Below are 19,731 nucleotides of genomic sequence, written 5' to 3'. Positions count from 1 at the left end.
ATTTATTGAATCTGGAACATAGAGACTACATCAGTTTATTTTGAATTTTGCCAAACTTGTGTGTGTGAGCAGTTATATTTATGACATACCTGTTTATAACACACAGAGGCAATTGCTAAGGATTTTAGTTGTATTTAAAAGTATGTATATCATATGACTCTAGAGATTAGTCTCTGTATAACAGAGACTAACCCACCTGCTGCTTTTATTAGTCTCTCAAAACAAAGGAATTGAGGGGTTAGTGTTCTTACTGGAGACAATGAAAGCACAGAAAATGCCTTCTGTATTTCAGATCCTATTTTTAAATCTGCTCAACTACTTACATAGATTAATGAATCAAGATGGGCTGCTTGTCCTTTATGAATACATTCTGGGAGATCAATTGAAAGATGGAGAAGGGCAGGCTGTGTCTTGAGGACTGAAAATAAGTTTTACTTGACACAATTCCATGACCTATGAAAGATAGTGTCCCAAAGTGTTGTCTCATCTACCCAGTTGATGCAGATAGGACATTCAGACATCCACTCTCACCACAGCCTTCAAGGTATTTCTGGGGCATTCAGCATTCACTCCTTTGCCATGAAGGTTGTTGCACTGCTGAAGATGCCACTGACCCAGCACACCTATGCAGTATGTCTGATCAGGACTTCTGAGAACATACACCACGATTTTTCTGCACTGCGACCACCTGTATTACCTGTGAAAGAGATGCTGCTTCTCTGTCTCCTTACTCAACAGTCACATCATTGAATTTATGAGCTGCAAGGCAACCAGCGCTGGTGAAGAAAGAAGGTGGAGAACTGCACAAAACCCACAGCCCCAGTACCAGCCACCAGAGGTAACGTCCCTACCCCATCTGCCACCAGTGCATTTACCTACAACAGTTCTCACTTTTGCAATTCATAACAATATTAAGCTTGAGCATTACACTGCAGCAGAGAGGGAGGCACCATTCCACAGCATCTGATCTGCCCAGTCTCACCATCGCCAGCACCTCTTGCTCCTGGAGACAGAGAAGGAACAGGGGGTTGTGCTCTGCAAAGACCCAAAGTTTCAGCCTTGTTTTTTTCACTAGGGTCTGTCACAGCTCCTGTTGATCTGACTGTTAAGGACACGAGGAGGGCTGGGATTCAGAGCATGGACAGAAGACAAGTGCCTGTAGTGACAATTTTGCTTCGAGGCAAGTGGTTGTGAAACAAATCCTCCTCTTCATAGTGTTTTAGTACATAATATTTTCACAGAATGACAGAATGTTAGGGATTGGAAGGGACCTCAAAAGATCATCTAGTCCAATCCCCCTGCCGGAGCAGGAACACCTAGATGAGGTTACACAGGAATGTGTCCAGGCGGGTTTTGAATGTCTCCAGAGTAGGAGACTCCACAACCTCCCTGGGCAGCCTGTTCCAGTGTTCTGTCACCCCCACTGAGAAGAAGTTTCTTCTCATATTTAAGTGGAACGTCCTGTGCTCCAGTTTGTACCCATTGCTCCTTGTCCTGTCATTGTTTGTCACCGAGAAGAACCTGGCTCCATCCTCCTGCCACTCAACCTACACATATTTATAAACATCAATGAGGTCACCCCTCAGTCTCCTCCAAGCTAGAGAGACCAAGCTCCCTCAGCCTTTCCTCATAAGGAAGATGCTCCGCTCCCTTAATCATCTTTGCGGCTCTGCACTGGACTCTCTCAAGCAGTTCCTTGTCCTTCTTGAACTGGTTATGAGAATTTTACAAATGCACATAAGGAACATTGCTTCTTCATTGCATTTTATTGTATTTATTACTTAAAAAAAAAATCCTTAATGTAATGGAACATTTAAATAATTTATGACATGTCTTCACTCCCTCCCTGCTGCCACCCACCTCTGTCCCCCTTCCCAGGGCTGGCTGCAGCCCACACTACTGGGGATGCTCGGGAGAGCAGGGACCAGGTGTGGACTAAGCAAAGGGGCCCAGGATGAAGGGCAAACGCCATGTGTGGCTGTGCAGGGCGGCTGAGCCCTCCCAACCCTGACTCGCCGCGGGGCTGCCCCACCACTTGTAACCATGCTGGCCAGGACATGCACTCCCAGCTGTTAATTCACTATTGAAATCCAATTAATTCCCTATCGGAAATTAAATCTCAACTAATTTTCCAAAAACCCCCCACCTAACAGCCCTTAAAGGACAGGGTGGCTGAAGAAAGTGATGTCAGCGAATCGCAGATAAAAGCATAAAAAAAAAGCTACTCGAATTCATATAAACTCAAAATAAGTACTGCTATTTTTCATTTAGAAACAACATTTTGTAGAGTAAAGCTTTGTCTGCTTGAATAGGAATAGGCAGTCCTTGGAAACTTCATGCTACAGCGGGATCCTAAAGCCATAAAAATTAAATCAGTAAATCTACTAACACTAGGAATTAAGAAGTGAACAAAACTCAAAGTGACCCCAAGAAGATTTGCCGCAAATAAATCCGTTTATTACTTTTTGGCAAGTCCCATACAGCATGAGCAAGGATCCTTCACTCACTTTATTAAAACATTATTTTGCTTTATACATATTGTAAACATCTTCAACAGGACAAACTGTTGGTACAGGCATTCTGGGATTCTGGCATCTTTTCTCTGTCAGTTAATCAAACAAGAATGAAAATCCAAGAAAACAAAGAACTCTTCTCACAGGGCATCTATAAAAAGCAGCATGTGCATTTCATATCACACCAAGTCTAAGCAACACAGAGAGGAGTATTTCTGATTACTATTTTTAGTGAAATTCATAGTGGTATTTTAAGTAGAGACATTTTTTCCATACTATTGTATCATTTTTGGTTTGAAATTAAAAACATCATGTTACACAGTCAAGGTAGTAAACCAAATTCTACAATAAAGCAGCTCCTATAGACACAGCTATATTTACTATACTGTATCAGATAAATAAGGATGTAAAAATGCTTGATCTGGTTAATATTTTGTTTTCCTGGCAGGTACCAGTCTAAAGAAGTCATAATTCAAGTTCTGCTTGTCCAAAACCCCCTGCTGCTAATTGTCTGATTTTTCTCTCCTCCCTCTCTCAAAGTGCTTTAAATCAGACATAACCTGATCTGCAAAGTGAACAGTTATCTTCTCCTTAAGTAAGAGCAGATTTTTCTTTCTAGTTTATAAATCCCAGGTATGTCAATCAGCCAGCTAGCTTTACTGAAGGACTACAAGATGTTCATTGTTAGCTCTTAATCCCCAACTCAGGGCAAAATTGCTTTTCTCCAAAACAACTCATCAGCACTGAAGTGCAGACAATTATGTTACTGACTAGGGCTGAAAAACAAAACAAAACAAAACAAATCCAAATCCAAAACCAAACAAAAACAGCCCCACATCGCACTTCTACTGTTAAAAACAATTGCATTACAACTTTGGTTTCAGTATGCTCACTTTGGAGTCACATTTAGAGTGACTTAAAGACAAAAATCTATAATGTAAAAAGTCAAGTTATATTAAAAACACCTTTCACATCTCTGTGCATCATTAGTAACAATGAAAATCAACTTAATTCTTCTGCAGATCATCTTCAAAGTTACTGTCAAAACCCAAGGTGATTATTTTTACACCTGTGTGCAACTAACTGTTTTAAGCACTATAAAACATCATAGTTCAGATCACAGAGTGCTCAGGTCAGCGGATCCATAAATTTAAGTTCAGATGAGTTTCACTACCTGAAGTGAGAATACTGAGGAGCTTTTTATTTATAAGATTTCTGTATTACTGAAAAGTACAGATGAAAGACTATGAAGGATGAACCACACAGTTAACATGCATCAATGTTATGATGTATAGATTCAGTACTAGGAACAGCATTAGGCATTGGTTCCTATTGTTGACTGAAAAAAAAGCGAAGTCCTCAAACTTTGGTAAAAATCTTAGATGAAAGTCTTTAAAACAAAAAGATTGTGTAGTTCCTTCAGACAAGCAAGATATTCCGCTACTGGATTTGCCTCCAGCTCTTCCCTGCCCAAATAAAACAGGGTATTCCTACTACAGCATCAAAGCTGGATCCTGAAATAAACACTGTAGGGGATATTGCATAAATCTAAATACAATCAATCATTTGTAAATGCCTTAGCTCTTCCATGATCATCAAAATCTGCCAGAAATAATGTAACAGGAACTTTCTGGTAATCTTAATTCTTCAGCAGAAACACAGATTAACCAGAACATTACTTGGTATTGTAACTGCAGCATGGGCTGAAGCGCTATTAAAAAAAATCTGATCTACACAACCACCACTTTAGAGAAGATCTTCTAAACATGATTAATACCAACAAGTTCAAAATACTGCTTTGTGGGTTTGGTTTTGTTTAAACCAAGAGATATTTCTGATTTACAGCCAAACCTTGTATGTCTTTTTCATTTTTAATCCATTTCATTAAATTTTACTTTCCAGTCTGTCTGGGAATTGTCTGGCGCCCAACACATGATGACACGACTGTTATCCATGTGGATTTATTGCTGTTGTATGCTAGCTGCCGTTTTCGGTAGCAGTGTCTGTCAGAAGTTTTACAGAGTTGTAATGTTCTCCTAATCCATAGGCATGTCTCATATACCTAGAAGAAAAAAAAAGGGTTACAGAATTAGCGTTTAGTTTAACTAAAAGTATACTTCATGCCAAATATTGCAAGCACTGGAAGACAGCATAAATAAATTCAAGTTTTAGCACAGAAAATATATAGGGTCATTAAACAAGAGTATTAATATTGACAGTTTTTAAATTCTGTTGACTTCCAGGCACAGATTGACATAAACTTGGAAGAAAAAAAAATAAAGTCTCATGCTGCATCTTATATCAATTTCACTATTATTTTGTAATTATCTAACAGGTAAAATGACCTTGTAAAGCGAAGACTGAATCACATTTCAGAGATTGTCAGCATTTTAAGAGCTCTAATTACAATATTTTTTAATTGGGTCAATATCAAACAATTTCCGAGCTGCAAGATCATTACTCCAGCAGCGTTTCAACATCAGATACATAACGGAAAATAAAAGAGCTGACGAGAATCAAAGCTGAGCCCTCTGCTATAAAAAATAAGTGCACTAATTTTAAGAACAGATAAAATTACATACTTACACAAGTATTATTGGTTTGTTCGAATATTCTTCACCAACAATAATGGGAGGGGAATCCATTTGCACCACTTCAATAGGCGTTTGCAGAATGTGTGACAAAGCCCTTAGCTTTAAGGCATTAAAATAAATAAATAAATAAAATAAATCAATAATAGGATTAAAGTCAATTGAGGGAGAAGAGAAGAAGACATGGCATTTAGTTTTAGCAGACATGAGTTCCGGCATAACATTCCAAATATTATTAGAAAATAAACTTTATTAAGATAAGCAAAGTTATTTTAAACTTTTTAAACTTCAACTGAAAACAGGTTGTCTTTAGTCATTGTTTTGATTATAAATTCAGGTAACATTGGGCTAGCTTCAATAATTTGGTAAATACTCTTACATGGAACAATAAATGGTAGGAAGCAAGAAAAACTAAAACATGTATTTTCTCAAGCTCAGGTTCTGGTTTACATTACAAAAATCAAACATTGCTCCGTTACAGTCAGCTTTGCTACCATCTGAATAATAAAATGCTTTCTCTTTAGAAAGTCTTCCCTGACTGGTACCATCAGTCAATACAATACTTACTTCCAGCTGACCACCCCATGCAGCTGTATTTGCTATATCATCACAGTATTTTTCAAATTCCTCTGTGGGGAAAGAGGAGATAGCTTTTAGTACTTCTCTTATTTGAGAACAAGCAACTGACGTAAAATACTCATTGTACCATGAAGAACTAGAACCTGAAAAGTCCAAACACATCATAGAGAAAAATATGTATGTTCACTGAAGGAAAAGAAAAATATCAGAGGCCAAAAATACCCATAACTGTTTTAGAAAGAAAAATCAAAACTGAAGACAGGAATAAAAACACGTATGGGAATAAAAATAAGAATAGGTTTGTATTAAAACATTTTATTCAGGGAACTGTTAATAACAAGCATGAAACTGCACAGTTTTATTTCTGTTAAAATTCAGAGAGTGCTGTTTTGAGCCTCTAGAAAAGAATGTGATAACAAGTAGTATGCTTAGCTGTTATGTTAGCTAGGTGTCAGGTATGTTTTTAAAATCTTGTAGCTGTATCTAGTTCAACCGTTGATTTTTTCTGTTAGTTGGCTTTTTTTAAATTTCCAAATTAGCTGCCTTGTTTTTAACCTCTGAAGTATTTATGCCCATTAGTTCCTTTGTTAATAGCTAAACAAACCTTTTGCAGATCATGCTCAACAGAAACCAAGCTCTCAAATTTATAAATTACAACCCTTCAGGCTTCTGAACCCTAAGAATAGATTCTGATAAAGTTGCTGAAGATTGCTCAGAATTGCTTTTCATACATCCCCCTTTATAACAGACTTAAAAGACGTAAGAAAAACAGGACTCCCTGCTGCTGCTGTGCAGAACATCATTCAGTCTTCTCTTGGGGCACATTTATCCTGTGACAATTATCTCTGTCAACATGGGAAAGATGCCTCCTACTTCACAACAGCGCCCAGTCACCAAATGAAATCCACAGCAATAACTATTAAATGAATGTTGCAGTAAGTTAAAAAAAAACCATACAAAGTCATTTGCATGGTGTTCCAGGCATACAGTAAGAAACTAATAAAGCATGTATTGCTCATATAAGTAGTACATAAATTCCATTTAACTGCATTTACTCAGACTACACCATTGGTCCACACTAAATGCCTTTATATTTTTTTTAGTTTAGTCTGTTTATAAGAAAGGGCTCCAAAAGGCCCAGTGTAAACAGTGAAAATAAAGCATCCAATAAATAAACCCCACACATATATGCAACCTATTATAAAAGAGATTTGCTTGAATTTCACATTCATTTTCAACAGCTTTCCTACGTAAATTGAAAACGCCAATACAAAAGTTGACAAATCATCCCTAACCTCGTAGACAAGCTGTTTGTAACACAACTTAAATCACACCCCAGAACATCAACCAGCATGTTCTGATGTTTTTAATAGGAATAATGTTTGCTAGATAACTTAAAAAAAAAAATTAAAAGAAAAATTGCAAAGATTCAGGTGCACAAAGTTTCACAGTGGATCATTATTCTGTGTTACATAGAACACAGCAAACCAAGAAGATAACAGAGTTCAGGACAGTGTAAAGGGTTAGTCCCAATTCAGCTGTAACTGAGATTGAGAATAACCAGAAATAGTTGCAACAGTTTTTAAAATCTCTTACACCACGAGTCTTACCTCTGCTATACATCTCTCCAGTATTAGGGTTTGTAAGAAATGGCAGGAAGTCGTCAAAGTGACTTTGCATATACTTTGCTGTTTGGTTCCTCAGAGTTGCAACAGTCCACGAATTTTGGTGATCCCTGAGCTGATCTTCAATTGCTCTGTACATGCAATGGCCATCTGAAGGGATCTGTTTGATCTCCAAGTGCCTTGCTGCCAACAGGGAGGCAAGTTTCTGACTTTCAAGATGTCTTGCACCCGTTAAATTTTCTATCTCAGCTTCGGCTATCCTTTCTTCTCTTTCTTTCTCCAAGGCAGCTTTTTTTTCCTTAGATTAAAAACATATTAAAATTCTATCAGACGTTAAAATTTAGAAGATGCCTGTACAGTTCTTGGCTTAGTGCTTGCTTCTAACTCTTCATATGTTTTTTCAGTACATTCATATCTGTGAAATGTTCTCTCACTACAACCAAATCTTAAAGACCTCCTAAACTCAAACCTTAGCAAATGGCAAGTGACCATATCCAAACTGCCTCTGACACGACACCTGAAACTATGTGACAGAAGAAATCTTAATTATGTCAACGTGCAAAATAACACTTTACAACACCCATACAAAGGCTATTAATAGTAATTTCTTCAGGTTCAACTATTTCACCACACTGGCAAACAACTCAAGTATGGGAATTCTAATTAAACAACAGAAAATATCTCTCTTTCATAAATGTGAAATCTACCACTTACAGATATGATTGCATAATGAAGCTCACGTCATGAAACTGAAACTCCCTCAGGCTAGGTACCATACATCAAAGACCGCTCCTAACGTAAAGGATGGATAAGACTAGATGCAGAGAATACTAGAGGGGATGTAATAATATATAACATAAAAATAACCTTTACAGAAAGTCTCAAGTTTATGAACAGATAAAAAGAAGCAGTACAGAATGATCTTTTCACTTCCACACTTAAGATTCAGCACAAATCAAGACCAGAATGGTTTAGATGACCACAATATAGGAAAACTAAACTACAGCATTTCTAGTTTTTCTAGACATAGTGTGATGAATTAAGAACCTCTACTTGTCAGGTTTGTTACAATGCAGCTCTCCAGCAGTGATCACTTCACAGAGGAGGGACTCTGAAGTGAAGCAGTGCTCCTCCAGCCCCAAACCAACATTCATGCAGGTACAACGACACTGTCAATCCATCACATTTTAACATCTGAAGTGTAGCAAGATTCAACCCTAGTGTTTCTAAACAACTCAAAAACCTACAAAAAAATTAACTATTAATGTTCTGTTAAATTTGTAACATTCTACTACTACCTGCATATTTTTCCACATAGTATCTTTCATTATTTAAATTCAATTACTTGATGTCTTCATTAATGTTTTCAGTGACATTTTTTTAAATAGTTTCCTTTACATAATTTGTTTTTTCTAGCTCCCATCTCCTGACCTGTTCGGATTCCCAGCTCATGGCTGAGGGTAGAAAAGTACAACTATTTATAAAATGCTTACATATCTCTAGGTAGCAGCTTTACAGATTTCAAGGCACCCAGTAGGTACAGCATCAATAGTGAATTAGCCAGGAAATGTCTCCTGCAAAAGTGTTCAACTTTGGTTATTACAGTTAAGTGAATAAAACTCTAATCAAATATTTATAAAATTTTAAATGTTAAATCATACCCGTCTCTTCTGTGCTTTTGATATTCGAGGCTGCTGAATCTGTTGCTCTGCTCCATCAAGCTCTAAATTTGCAACCCCATCAGCTATAGAATCTGTCTACAAAGAAAAACAAATGTTAAATGTTTTTATTAGTATAAATGATAACTGAGATGTGCCACCTCCTGAAACAGTTTGAAGTTCTGTTCCTAAGTAATTCTATGGTATATTTATTAAGTTTAACCTCACAGATCTACGTACAACACAGAACCCGTCAGAGCGAAAAGCATTTCACATCCCAAATCAATCATGAATTTTACTACTTTTCCTGGAGTCTTAACAAAGAAACAGTTATGAATTGTACATCTCAAATTTAGTCTATATGTTCTCTTATAAGCTTTCACACTGAAGTGGGAACACTGCTTACTGGCTGAAAAGGAAAGTTTTCTCCACCAAACCAGTTAACTGAAGTACCCAAACAGCCATTACCAAGTTCTGTAACAACTGAAGCAGGAGAAGGCTCCACCTTCCATATCAAAGCATAACCAGCAGTTGGAAAACAAAGGGAGTTGATGCTTCTCAAGGAGGATGACAAAGCCAATCCCATAAAGGTAAAAACTAGATGTCATCCTTGAAAACATCAATCCAAATAACATAGTTGAGAAAAGAAAGCAATCACACATTTCAAAACAAAATCCTTTCAGGTAAACCTATGTCTAGGGCAAAGATTTTAGCTTAAAGGTCCTCTATCATAAAGTTTCGACAGCTTATTTAGCAAAATGAAACAAACTCTTAAAACTAATCTAAGGTACAGGTAAACAGAAGCATTATGTCTAATGCTCATGCATTAATCATCCACTTAAGCATCTGTTATTTTAAAATTACTATGGAAGATTTTTATACGGTCATAATTCTCACCATCAAAACAGCTTTTTTTGACAAGAACTCTCAGCAGATGTTTCTCAATCAAATCTATTTCCCTAAAGTCATTCAGAAATGTTTTCACACTTGTTTTCAAACAAAAGTACATTCTGCTTAATGCTGTGTTAGGTCACTAATCAGAAAACACCTAGTCCAGACAGTGTCAGGCAGACAGGTTTTTGTTTCTTCACAAGACTTCACAGTATCACAGTATGTTTGGGATTGGAAGGGACCTCAAAAGATCACCTAGTCCAATCCCCCTGCTGGAGCAGGAACACCTAGGCGAGGTCGCACAGGAACATGTCCAGGTGGGTTTTGAATGTCTCCAGAGAAGGAGACTCCACAACCTCCCTGGGCAGCCTGTTCCAGCGCTCTGTCACCCTCATTGAGAAGAAGTTTTTTCTCAAATTTAAGTGGAACCTCTTGTGTTCCAGTTTGATCCCATTACCCCTTGTCCTATCATTGTTTGCCACCAAGAAGAGCCTGGCTCCATCCTCGAGGCACTCACCCTTTATATATTTATGAACATTAATAAGGTCACCCCTCAGTCTCCTCTTCTCCAAACTAAAGAGACCCAGCTCCCTCAGCCTTTCTTCATAAGGGAGGTGCTCCACTCCCTTAATCATCTTCATTGCCCTACGCTGGACCCTCTCCAGCAGTTCCCTGTCCTTCTTGAACTGAGGGGCCCAGAACTGGACACAATATTCCAGATGGGGTCTCACCAGGGCAGAGTAGAGGGAAAGGAGGACCTCTCTCGATCTACTAACCACCCCTCTTCTAATACACCCCAGGATGCCATTGGCCTTCCTGGCCACAAGGGCACAGTGCTGGCTCATGGTCATCCTGTTGTCCACCAGGACCCCCAGGTCCCTTTCCCCTACACTGCTCTCTAATATGTAATTTCCCAACCTATACTGGAACCTGGGGTTGTTCCTGCCCAGATGCAGGACTCTACACTTTCCCTTGTTAAATTCCATTAGGTTATTCCCCGCCCAACTCTCCAGCCTGTCCAGGTCCCGCTGGATGGCAGCACAGCCTTCTGGTGTGTCAGCCACTCCTCCCAGCTTAGTGTCATCAGCAAACTTGCTGGTAGTACACTCTATTCCCTCGTCTACATCGTTAATGAATATATTGAATAATATTGGCCCCAGTACTGACCCCTGAGGCACTCCACTAGATACTGGCCTCCAACTAGACTCTGCACCATTGACTACCACTCTCTGGCTTCTCTCCTTAAGCCAGTTTGCAACCCACCTCTCTACTCTATTGTCTAGATCACAACTCCTCAACTTAGCTGTGAGGATGCTGTGGGCGACTGTGTCAAAGGCTTTACTGAAGTCAAAGTAGACCACATCCACCGCTCTGCCATCATCCATCCACCTTGTTACATTCTCATAAAAGGCTATGAGGTTGGTCAAGCATGACTTACCCTTGGTAAAGCCATGCTGACTGCCCCAATAACCCTCTTATCCTTGATATGCCTTGAGACGGCACCAAGGATAAGCTGTTCCATTACTTTCCCAGGGACAGAGGTGAGGCTGACTGGTCTATAATTACCCGGGTCCTCCTTCTTGCCCTTTTTGAAGACTGCAGTGACATTTGCTTTCCTCCAATCCTCGGGCACCTCCGCTGTTTCCCCAAGACTTGGCAAAGATAATGGAGAGCGGTCCAGCAATGACTTCAGCCAGCTCCCTCAGCACCCACGGATGCATCCCATCTGGACCCATGGATTTATGAATGTCCGGACTATTTAATTGCTCCCTAACCCAGTCCTCATCGAGTAAAGCAAGCTCATCTATTGACCTGGCCTCATCCGCGGTCTCAGGGGTACAGGGCTCCCCAGGACAGCCTCCGGCAGAGTAGACAGAGACAAAGAAGGCATTCAGTAATTCTGCCTTCTCTGTATCTTCTGCCACCAGGGCACCCACCCCATTCATCCATCAGTGGGCCTACATTGCCTCTGGTATTAGTTTTATCTGCTGTGTGTTTGAAAAAGTTCTTTTTGCTGTCCTTGACCCCTCTCGCCAGCTGTAATTCTAAGGAGGCCTTGGCTATCCTAGCTGCCATCCTGTAACAGCAGCCTTATATTCCTCCCAAGTGGCCAGCCCCTGCTTCCATGACCTGTAAACTCTCCTCTTCTGCTTGAGCATACCCAACAGATCCCTATTCAACCACGTAGGCCTCCTGGCTCCCTTCCTTGACTTCCTACGTGTGGGGATGCTCTGATCCTGAGTGTGGAAGAAGCAATCTCTGAATGCAATGCAGCTGTCTTGGGCCCCTTTTCCTTCAAGCAGTCTTGCCCATGGGATTTCCCCCAGCAATTTCTTGAAAAGGCCAAAGTTAGCCCTGCTAAAGTCCAGGGTTGCAATTCTACTTGCTATTCTGTTCCTGCCACACAAGATGCTGAACTCCACCATCTCGTGGTCACTGCAACCCAGGCAGCCCTCAACCTTTACTGCTTCGACCAGACCCTCCTTGTTAGTGAGGATGAGATCCAGCAGTGCACCTCTCCTAGTCGGCTCCTCCACCATCTGCATGAGGAAGTTATCATCAATGCACTGGAGGAACCTCCTGGACTGTGGCTGGCTGGCTGAATGGTCCTTCCAGCAAACATCAGGGAAGTTAAAATCACCCACAACAACCAGGGCCTGTGACTGTGAGGCCACTCTCAGCTGCCCATAGAAGGCCTCATCAACTTCCTCAGCCTGGTGGCCTGTAATAGACTTAAACAGCCAAAAGACACACACTCACAGACAACTGTATTGCACCAAATTAGCCGTAAGCTCTATTCCTATTTAGGTAAGAGAAAGTCTATGAACAGGCCCACTTGCACAAACAATCCTTAAATTCAGGCACGTGACACAGACTTATTTGCAGTACTGGAAATACAGAATTAAGTTTATGGACTGCAAATTCACTACGACAAGAGTTTCCAACACTCTACTTACTAATTTAGTGTTAAAACATAGGGGAATTTTTGTGTGTCACACAAGCATTTAATAGTATATAGTTACTCATGTGGTCATATTTCCTGCAGCTAAATTCGAACAATGATTAGTCTCTGTTAAAAATTAAGTGGTTTGCCATCAACAGCACACTGGAAGCATTTGCATATGTAGCTACATTGCCAACATGGCAAAACATTAGCACTTAAGAAGACAAGTCTCATCACAGAAAGTGTCTTTTTACAAAAAGGTCAGTTACACAGTTCACAGAACTGTAAGACAAAACACACAAGGATCAATTAAATGCATATTGAAGGCTAACAATCTAGTAGTCTACATAAGATAACCAGAGTGACAATATAACAGAAACTTAAAAACAAAACAAACACCACACTACTTTAAAATATGGGGGCTACTAATGCGGCCTTAAGAGGAAACCCAAATACTGCTAACTACAAAAAACCCCACAGTTAGATGCCCCTTTCTATCAATGCCCACCCACTGTAACAGCTGAATCTTTCTAAAGATCAAAAGAGTTGCCAATACTGTAAGGAAAAGGAGAAATACTTTAAACTTTTAGTCCATTATAATTTTCAAAAGTTAAAGAAGCCCTAACACAAATTGTACCTGTAAAACTTCAGCTGAAGTTAAGGCACCTACCTTATTCTGCTCAGGTGAAGCTTCTTTCAGCTGCTTTAATTCTTCCTTGTGCTTCTGTTCAAGTTCTGCTTCTAGTTTGGCAACTTCGTCAGCCAACTGTTTTCGTCTCTTTTTATCATTCTTGGGAACTGCATTTTTCATGCCTTGAATTTTTGCTGTTAGAGAAGTAGTGTAATAAAACATTATCTCTAAATATAGATACTCCACAGTCATTGCAGAAAAGAGAACTGCAAGCCACACAGAAAAAAAATTATAAATATCAACATACTAGTATGTTTTAACAGTTTAGCTGTGACGCTGCCTGTTACGATCATCACATTTTAAATCATCTGTATTTTTCTTAAAACGTGCAAATGCTATACCTGAATAAGACAAAAAATTGTGCCAGGTTGCTATTATAAATACTTAGAACTTCTTCAACACAGCAGACCTCAGCCTATTGCCTTCAAAAAGATTATTTGAGCATTGAGATGTCAAATCTTGTCACAAGAAAGATGTGTAAATTTTTAATCACACAAGTAGCAGATTAAAAGTAAACACAGAGTTCACCTGTCCTTAAAATAGTTTCTAAAAGCAAAATGGATGTTCAAGAAGAAAAAAACCTCTCAATTTGCTTTAACTCCGCAAGTGTTTTTAGGCTGTAAGTCATGGCTCCATTTCTCAAGTCATAGAATAGGCTGGTTAGAAAGGCTGTCCAGAGGCCATCTAGCTCAACCTCTGCTCAAAGCTGGGCTGAATTAAAAGCTACAACAGTTTACATTAACTCAGATGACCATGCAGTCTCCAGGGATGGACATTCTTCAGCCTTTCTGGGCAATTTTTTCCAAGGTTTAACAAATCTTGTTAGAAAAATATTTTCCCTTTTACCTCCCAAGAGGAGTTTTCTTGTCACCACTTTCAGCCATTGCCTCTAGTTCATTCTCTCCATCCGTCATGCAGCGGAAACTACAATCAGAACTATGTATTTTTTTCTTCTCCAGGCTGAACAAACACAGAACCCACAGCCTGTGTTCTTACATGAACACCCTGAGAGCTCTTGTAACTTCTTTATTTGCTCTTTTGGAGTGACAGCACCAATTACTTAACACCCTGCTCATTATTCCTTACCTGTACATTTTCCTGTCCTTCACCCTTGACTAACACAATTAAGCAGAAGATGATGGGCATGATAATGAATCTTTCAAGAAGAGGCAGCAAGAATCCTCACACTGAAAGATTTATGTTAAGATTCAGCCTCATAGATGCATCAGCTGAGTTTGACAGACAGAAAAGCAGTTTTGTTCATAAAAATTAACATAATGGGGGAGAAGGAAGTCCAAAACTGAAGAGGCACATATAGATCCACAAGGAAAGTATACAGGCAACGGTGGAGACAAGGATTATCAGCTGGAGGAGATGCTGAATGCACCTTATGTTAATTCTTATGATCAAACTGTTTTGCTATCTGTCAAACAGTTAATCATTGTATTTATTAGGAATGTATTTTTCAAGTGGGAAAATGTGTGCCTATAGGTCACCAGCCTTTCCTACCTGAGAAGACTGGAGCTCTGTCTTTTGTACAAACTCCCATCTTTAGGTAGTGTAGGACTGCAATTAGGTACCCCCTTATCACCTGTCTAGGTGGAAAAACCTTCTGTTCCTCAGACTCTCCCAATCAATGTACCATGTGCTCCAGCCACCTAACCACAATGCTTGATTCCTACCCCTCTTTTAAATCTGAGGAAAATGCTTCTCAAAACAGTAAATTCCTGTAGATTTAATGACAACATGCAGCCCAACAGTGTCTCTCCTCTCCTTTAATTCTCTAACTGATAAAAGGCTGCACATTGAACTCCCAACACAAGGACATGGACCTGTTGGAGTGAGTCCAGAAGAAGGCCATGAAGATGATCAGAGGGCTGGAGCACCTCTCCTGTGAAGACAGGCTGAGAGAGTCCAGGTTGTTCAGCCTGAAGAAGAGAAGACTGGGGAAACCTTAGAGCAGCCTTCCAGTACCTAACAGGGACCTACAAGAAAACTGGAGTGAGACATTTTACAAGGGCATGCAGTCATAGGGCAAGGCATAATTACTTTAAAATGAAAGAGGGTAGATGTAGATTAGATATAAGGAAGAAATTCTTCACTCCGAGTTGGGGGAGGCACCAGAACAGGTTACCCAGAAAAGTTGTGGCTATCCCACTCCTGGAAGTGTTCAAGGCCACTGTGGATAGTGAACAACCTGGTCTAGTGGAAGGTGTCCCTGCCCATGGCAGGGGGTTTGGGACTAGATGATCTTTAAAGTCCCTGCCAACCCAAACCATTCTATGATTCTACAGGTCTATTTCATTATATACCAAAAAAGCCAAACAAGAAAAAGGCTGTATTAATATACCAACCATGGGAAAGGCTTAACAAAAAGATTACAATGAACTATAAAACTCAACAGAATCCAGCTAACTACTTAGTCAACTGCAATAAGGTAGGTAAAACATGGCTCATGAACAGTTCTTATGCACCACTGTAAGACCACAACACAGGTCTTCTACTGTAGATACTTTATGGAGGCTGGACAGAACGTGGAAGTTTCAGATCAGCTGCACTTTGAACGAAGACAGCTGTCTAGGCAGCAAGGACCTATATGCAGGCTTTCCAATCTAAAATGCCTTACAAAAATACACTTCCTTTAACCTAAAAGCAAAGTAGCTAAAACTTCAACATAACACTAAGGGTCTGCCACTGTGTTACGAATGCCAAGCACTGTCAGGCTCCCAAGACTACCGCACGGCTCATCCAGCAAACCTCCCGCATGACGAGAACCACACCCAGCGCAAAGCGCGGCTTGGACACCAAGAGCGGCATTTCCCCCACCGGCCTCTTCTCCTCTCCCGTCCGCTCCGGGAGGGCAGCGCAAGGGCCACTCCCACCCTTTCCGAAGCCGTGCGGCGGCAAACGCGCCGGCCAGCGGCCCTCCCGCTCCCCCGGGGCCTCCAGCTCCGCTCCGCGCTGCGTCCGCCCGGGGAAGGCTGAGAGCGGGACGCTGAGCCCGCCCCGCCGCCTCCTCCCGCCGCGGGCGCCTGAGGGAGCCTTCTCCCCCGCCCGTCCTTCCCCGGCTCCGGCCGCCCCTCACCCTGGAGCTCCCGCTTCTCCTTGCGATGCCGCTTCACTACCCGCTGCAGCGGCCCCTCGGCCCCCGGCTCCTCGTCCCCGGAGCCCTCCATGGGCAGCCGGACACCGGCGCCCGCCGGACGCCCTCACGCCGCGGCGGCGGCGGTGCGCGTGACCCCCGACCCCGGCACGAGGAGGGAGCTCGCTGCGCTTCCGGCAGCCCCCCCCACCTGGCACCGCCCACCGGCGGCAGTCGCGCGGCAGTCGCCTCAGGCGGGAGGGAACGAGCTGCCAAGTGTGGCCTTCCCGTCCTCCCTCCGGTTCTCCCCTCTCCCGCGCCCTCTGCGGCTTCCCCTCCCGTTGGGGCTGCTCCGTGTGCTGCTCGCTGTGCCCCAGGAGCGGTGGTGTCGCCGCCACGCCGGCGGGAAGGGCGGGCGCTTCCCCCGCTGCTGAGCCCGCGTGTTCCGGGCCGTGCGCTGGGAAAGGGAAACGTTTATTTTCACAGAATCACAGAGTCACAGAATGTCAGGGATTGGAAGGGACCTCGAAAGATCATCTAGTCCAATCCCCCTGCCAGAGCAGCAACACCTAGATGAGGTTACACAGGAATGTGTCCAGGCAGGTTTTGAATGTCTCCAGAGAAGGAGACTCCACAACCCGCCTGGGCAGCCTGTTCCAGTGTCTGTCACCCTCACTGAGAAGAAGTTTCTTCTCATATTTAAGTGGAACCTCGTGTGTTCCAGTTTGCACCCATTGCCCTTTGTCCTATCATTGGTTGTCACCGAGAAGAGCCCGGCTCCATTCTCGTGACACTAAACCTTTATGTATTCATAAACATTGCCCTCGGGTTGTGAGAGTGCGAGAACAGCGGCGGATGGAAAAGGCTGTTTTTACAAGAAAAGTGACCCCGCTCCTCATTTGTGTCCACCTGAGGGAAATAATGGCGGGGCTGCTTGTTGGTAGCTCCTGCCTGGTAAAGGACTAACATGGACACGTCTTCACTGAGGAAAAATGGTACATTTAGGTCAACTAGAAGTAAAGAGGTAAATCCTATTAAAGAGGAAGGCTGGAGGTGAGAAAATAATTGGTTGGGTTTTTCACATGATTTATCACCTTGAGGGAAAAAAAAAAACCAACAACTTTTTGTGCAAAATACACTGCACCCTTTGTGTGTAAGTCCTTTACATGAAGTTACTTAAAAGAATGCCCAGCAAGACTCCGGATTTTCTAAGTTTTGATGTTTCTGATTTGTATCTGCTCACCACTGTGAAATTATGTCTCATAAAGAGTTATGTTTTTATTACAGTAAAATCCAAACTTCCTGGTTGGGGTCAAATCCCTGTCTCAAAGTAAGAACTACAAATTCTTGTTGAGTGCTAGTGTGGAGTGAGATGCTTTGCAGTGCAGGCACCAACATTATTTTGTGGAATGTTCGGTTCATCTGGGCAAAACATAATTGATAAACTTTAATATTTTAATTTGGTTTAAAATTATTCAAATTGAGCAAAAACCTTGCTAATAGAGACAGTAAGTCTGTGCTTAAGTGTTACGGCATTGGTATTATTCATCTACATTCTTATCAACAGATTCTCTACAAGAAGTACAGTGTCACGTGCAAAGAAAGGCAATGCATATAAAGCAGACTAGTAAGATGATAGATCAAACTCTCTTGCTGTACAGAGCCACCCAACTTTTAGACCCCCCCTTTACAATTCTGTTGAAATGTAAATATTTTTATATCTGTACCTAGATATATAATATATTTTACCCTTACCTCCACTTGCTCTTTGTTGGAATAAAACCAGCTCACAGACTAGATCGGAAAAAAAGAAGTTTCATCCAAAAGGAATGGGGGATGGGGCGTGACTTTTGGCTAGGAAAATAGATTAGCACTGAAAATTGCTAGGGTGGCCCTATAAATATTTCTATATACTACCAGTAAATCCAGAATAAGGACAAATCCTGATTAGATTTGCTTTGACTAATATATATATGTGCTCTATATAATTTTGTCAATGACATATATTTGTCCACACATGTAGGTATATATGATTATGCTGACATTTAATACATGTTCCTAAAATGCTCTATATTAAAAAAATAATAAACACTGTGTTATAGCTTCTACATTTTAGTTTCCTTTGGAACTTCATAAAATTACAGCAAAGAAAAAAACATTGTCTTTTTTACCACAACAAGACACTGTAATTAGGTGTTCAGACATATGACCCAAGCCCATTATTGAAGCCAGCTAAGCTGTTCTGTGTTTTGGGAGACTACAGGCTCAAGTCTTTCAGGAAAGAAAAGAAAATAAGGTAGCAGAGGCTCCTTCCCTCCAGCGCAGCTGTCCCCAGTCAAAGGAAGGTCCCTGTAGTGACTACTGTTTCTAGTCCACACTTCTCACATATCTTTAGCAGTAAAAAGAGCGTAGAATAAATACCAGCAACCAAATAAATAAATACCTCAGGTGACCAAACATGAAGTGCTAAGTGATGTTAAATGTAGGTTGATTAAAATTATCTTACCATACGCTAGCCTCATTTGAACAACATGTATCTTAATACAGTTGAAAAAGTGACACAGGAATGGAGATCTTAGGGCACCCTAAGTGTGAGCCAATTTATTTTAGAGAAGAGTGGTACGATAAATGCTGGGGAGGTCATGTTGCACAGCCAGCTGAAGATGAGTTTCCTTGGCTGCCATGAAACTTAGAATAAATGAAAGCTATTAAGAAGAGCAGCAGAGGCCCCAGACTCGATGCCAACTTCACAGGGCCCCAGTCCTGGCCTGTGGGGCTTGTTATCAACCTGTGGTGAGAACCAGCCCTATGAGCAGGAGCTTTGCACCAAACAGCTATTCTGAAGTGTTTAATGTGGGATAACAGCAAAGGCCTTGAAAAGATTGGAATAGGTTGAAAATAGAGGACCCAATGTTATAAACAACTGATGGACAATAATTGGTTGAAAAAAACACAATATTGCACGTTATGAAGATGAGCATGCCAAAAGGAAGCAGCAGCTTTGCAAGAGAAAAACAACCAAGCAACAGGAAGAGGCATTTACTGAGACCTGAGAAAGTAATGCTCTCCAGTATCACAAGATGTACGTATGGCTTAGGGAGTGGAGACCAAAGACTGCCAGTTGTTCAGAGAGCATCTTATAAAAGGAAAAATATTT

The 19,731-nt window shown here is 41.2% G+C and overlaps 1 protein-coding gene across 3 annotated transcripts; it reads right to left on the bottom strand.

The window, feature by feature from the left end:
* Positions 1-2,435: 2,435 nt before the first annotated feature.
* OTUD6B (OTU deubiquitinase 6B) lies at positions 2,436-17,044 on the bottom strand. Of its 3 annotated transcripts, XM_065053957.1 has the most exons (8): positions 16,578-16,734; positions 15,325-15,477; positions 13,472-13,626; positions 8,970-9,065; positions 7,294-7,606; positions 5,672-5,733; positions 5,100-5,206; positions 2,436-4,575 (listed from the first exon to the last, which is right to left on the bottom strand). In XM_065053957.1, exons 3-8 carry the CDS (start codon positions 13,610-13,612, stop codon positions 4,491-4,493), a joined length of 804 nt encoding a protein of 267 aa, XP_064910029.1. In that variant the 5' UTR covers positions 13,613-13,626; positions 15,325-15,477; positions 16,578-16,734; the 3' UTR covers positions 2,436-4,490. The 3 variants fall into 3 exon arrangements, with proteins under 3 accessions (XP_064910029.1, XP_064910030.1, XP_064910028.1); XM_065053958.1 differs by lacking the exons at positions 15,325-15,477; positions 16,578-16,734 and adding an exon at positions 16,786-17,044; XM_065053956.1 differs by lacking the exon at positions 15,325-15,477 and having other exon boundaries at positions 16,578-16,777.
* Between the last annotated feature and the right edge of the window lie 2,687 nt (positions 17,045-19,731).

Source organism: Columba livia, chromosome 2 (assembly GCF_036013475.1).
Source record: "Columba livia isolate bColLiv1 breed racing homer chromosome 2, bColLiv1.pat.W.v2, whole genome shotgun sequence".
NCBI lineage: Eukaryota > Metazoa > Chordata > Aves > Columbiformes > Columbidae > Columba > Columba livia.
This window is presented reverse-complemented; position numbering and strand designations above follow the sequence as displayed.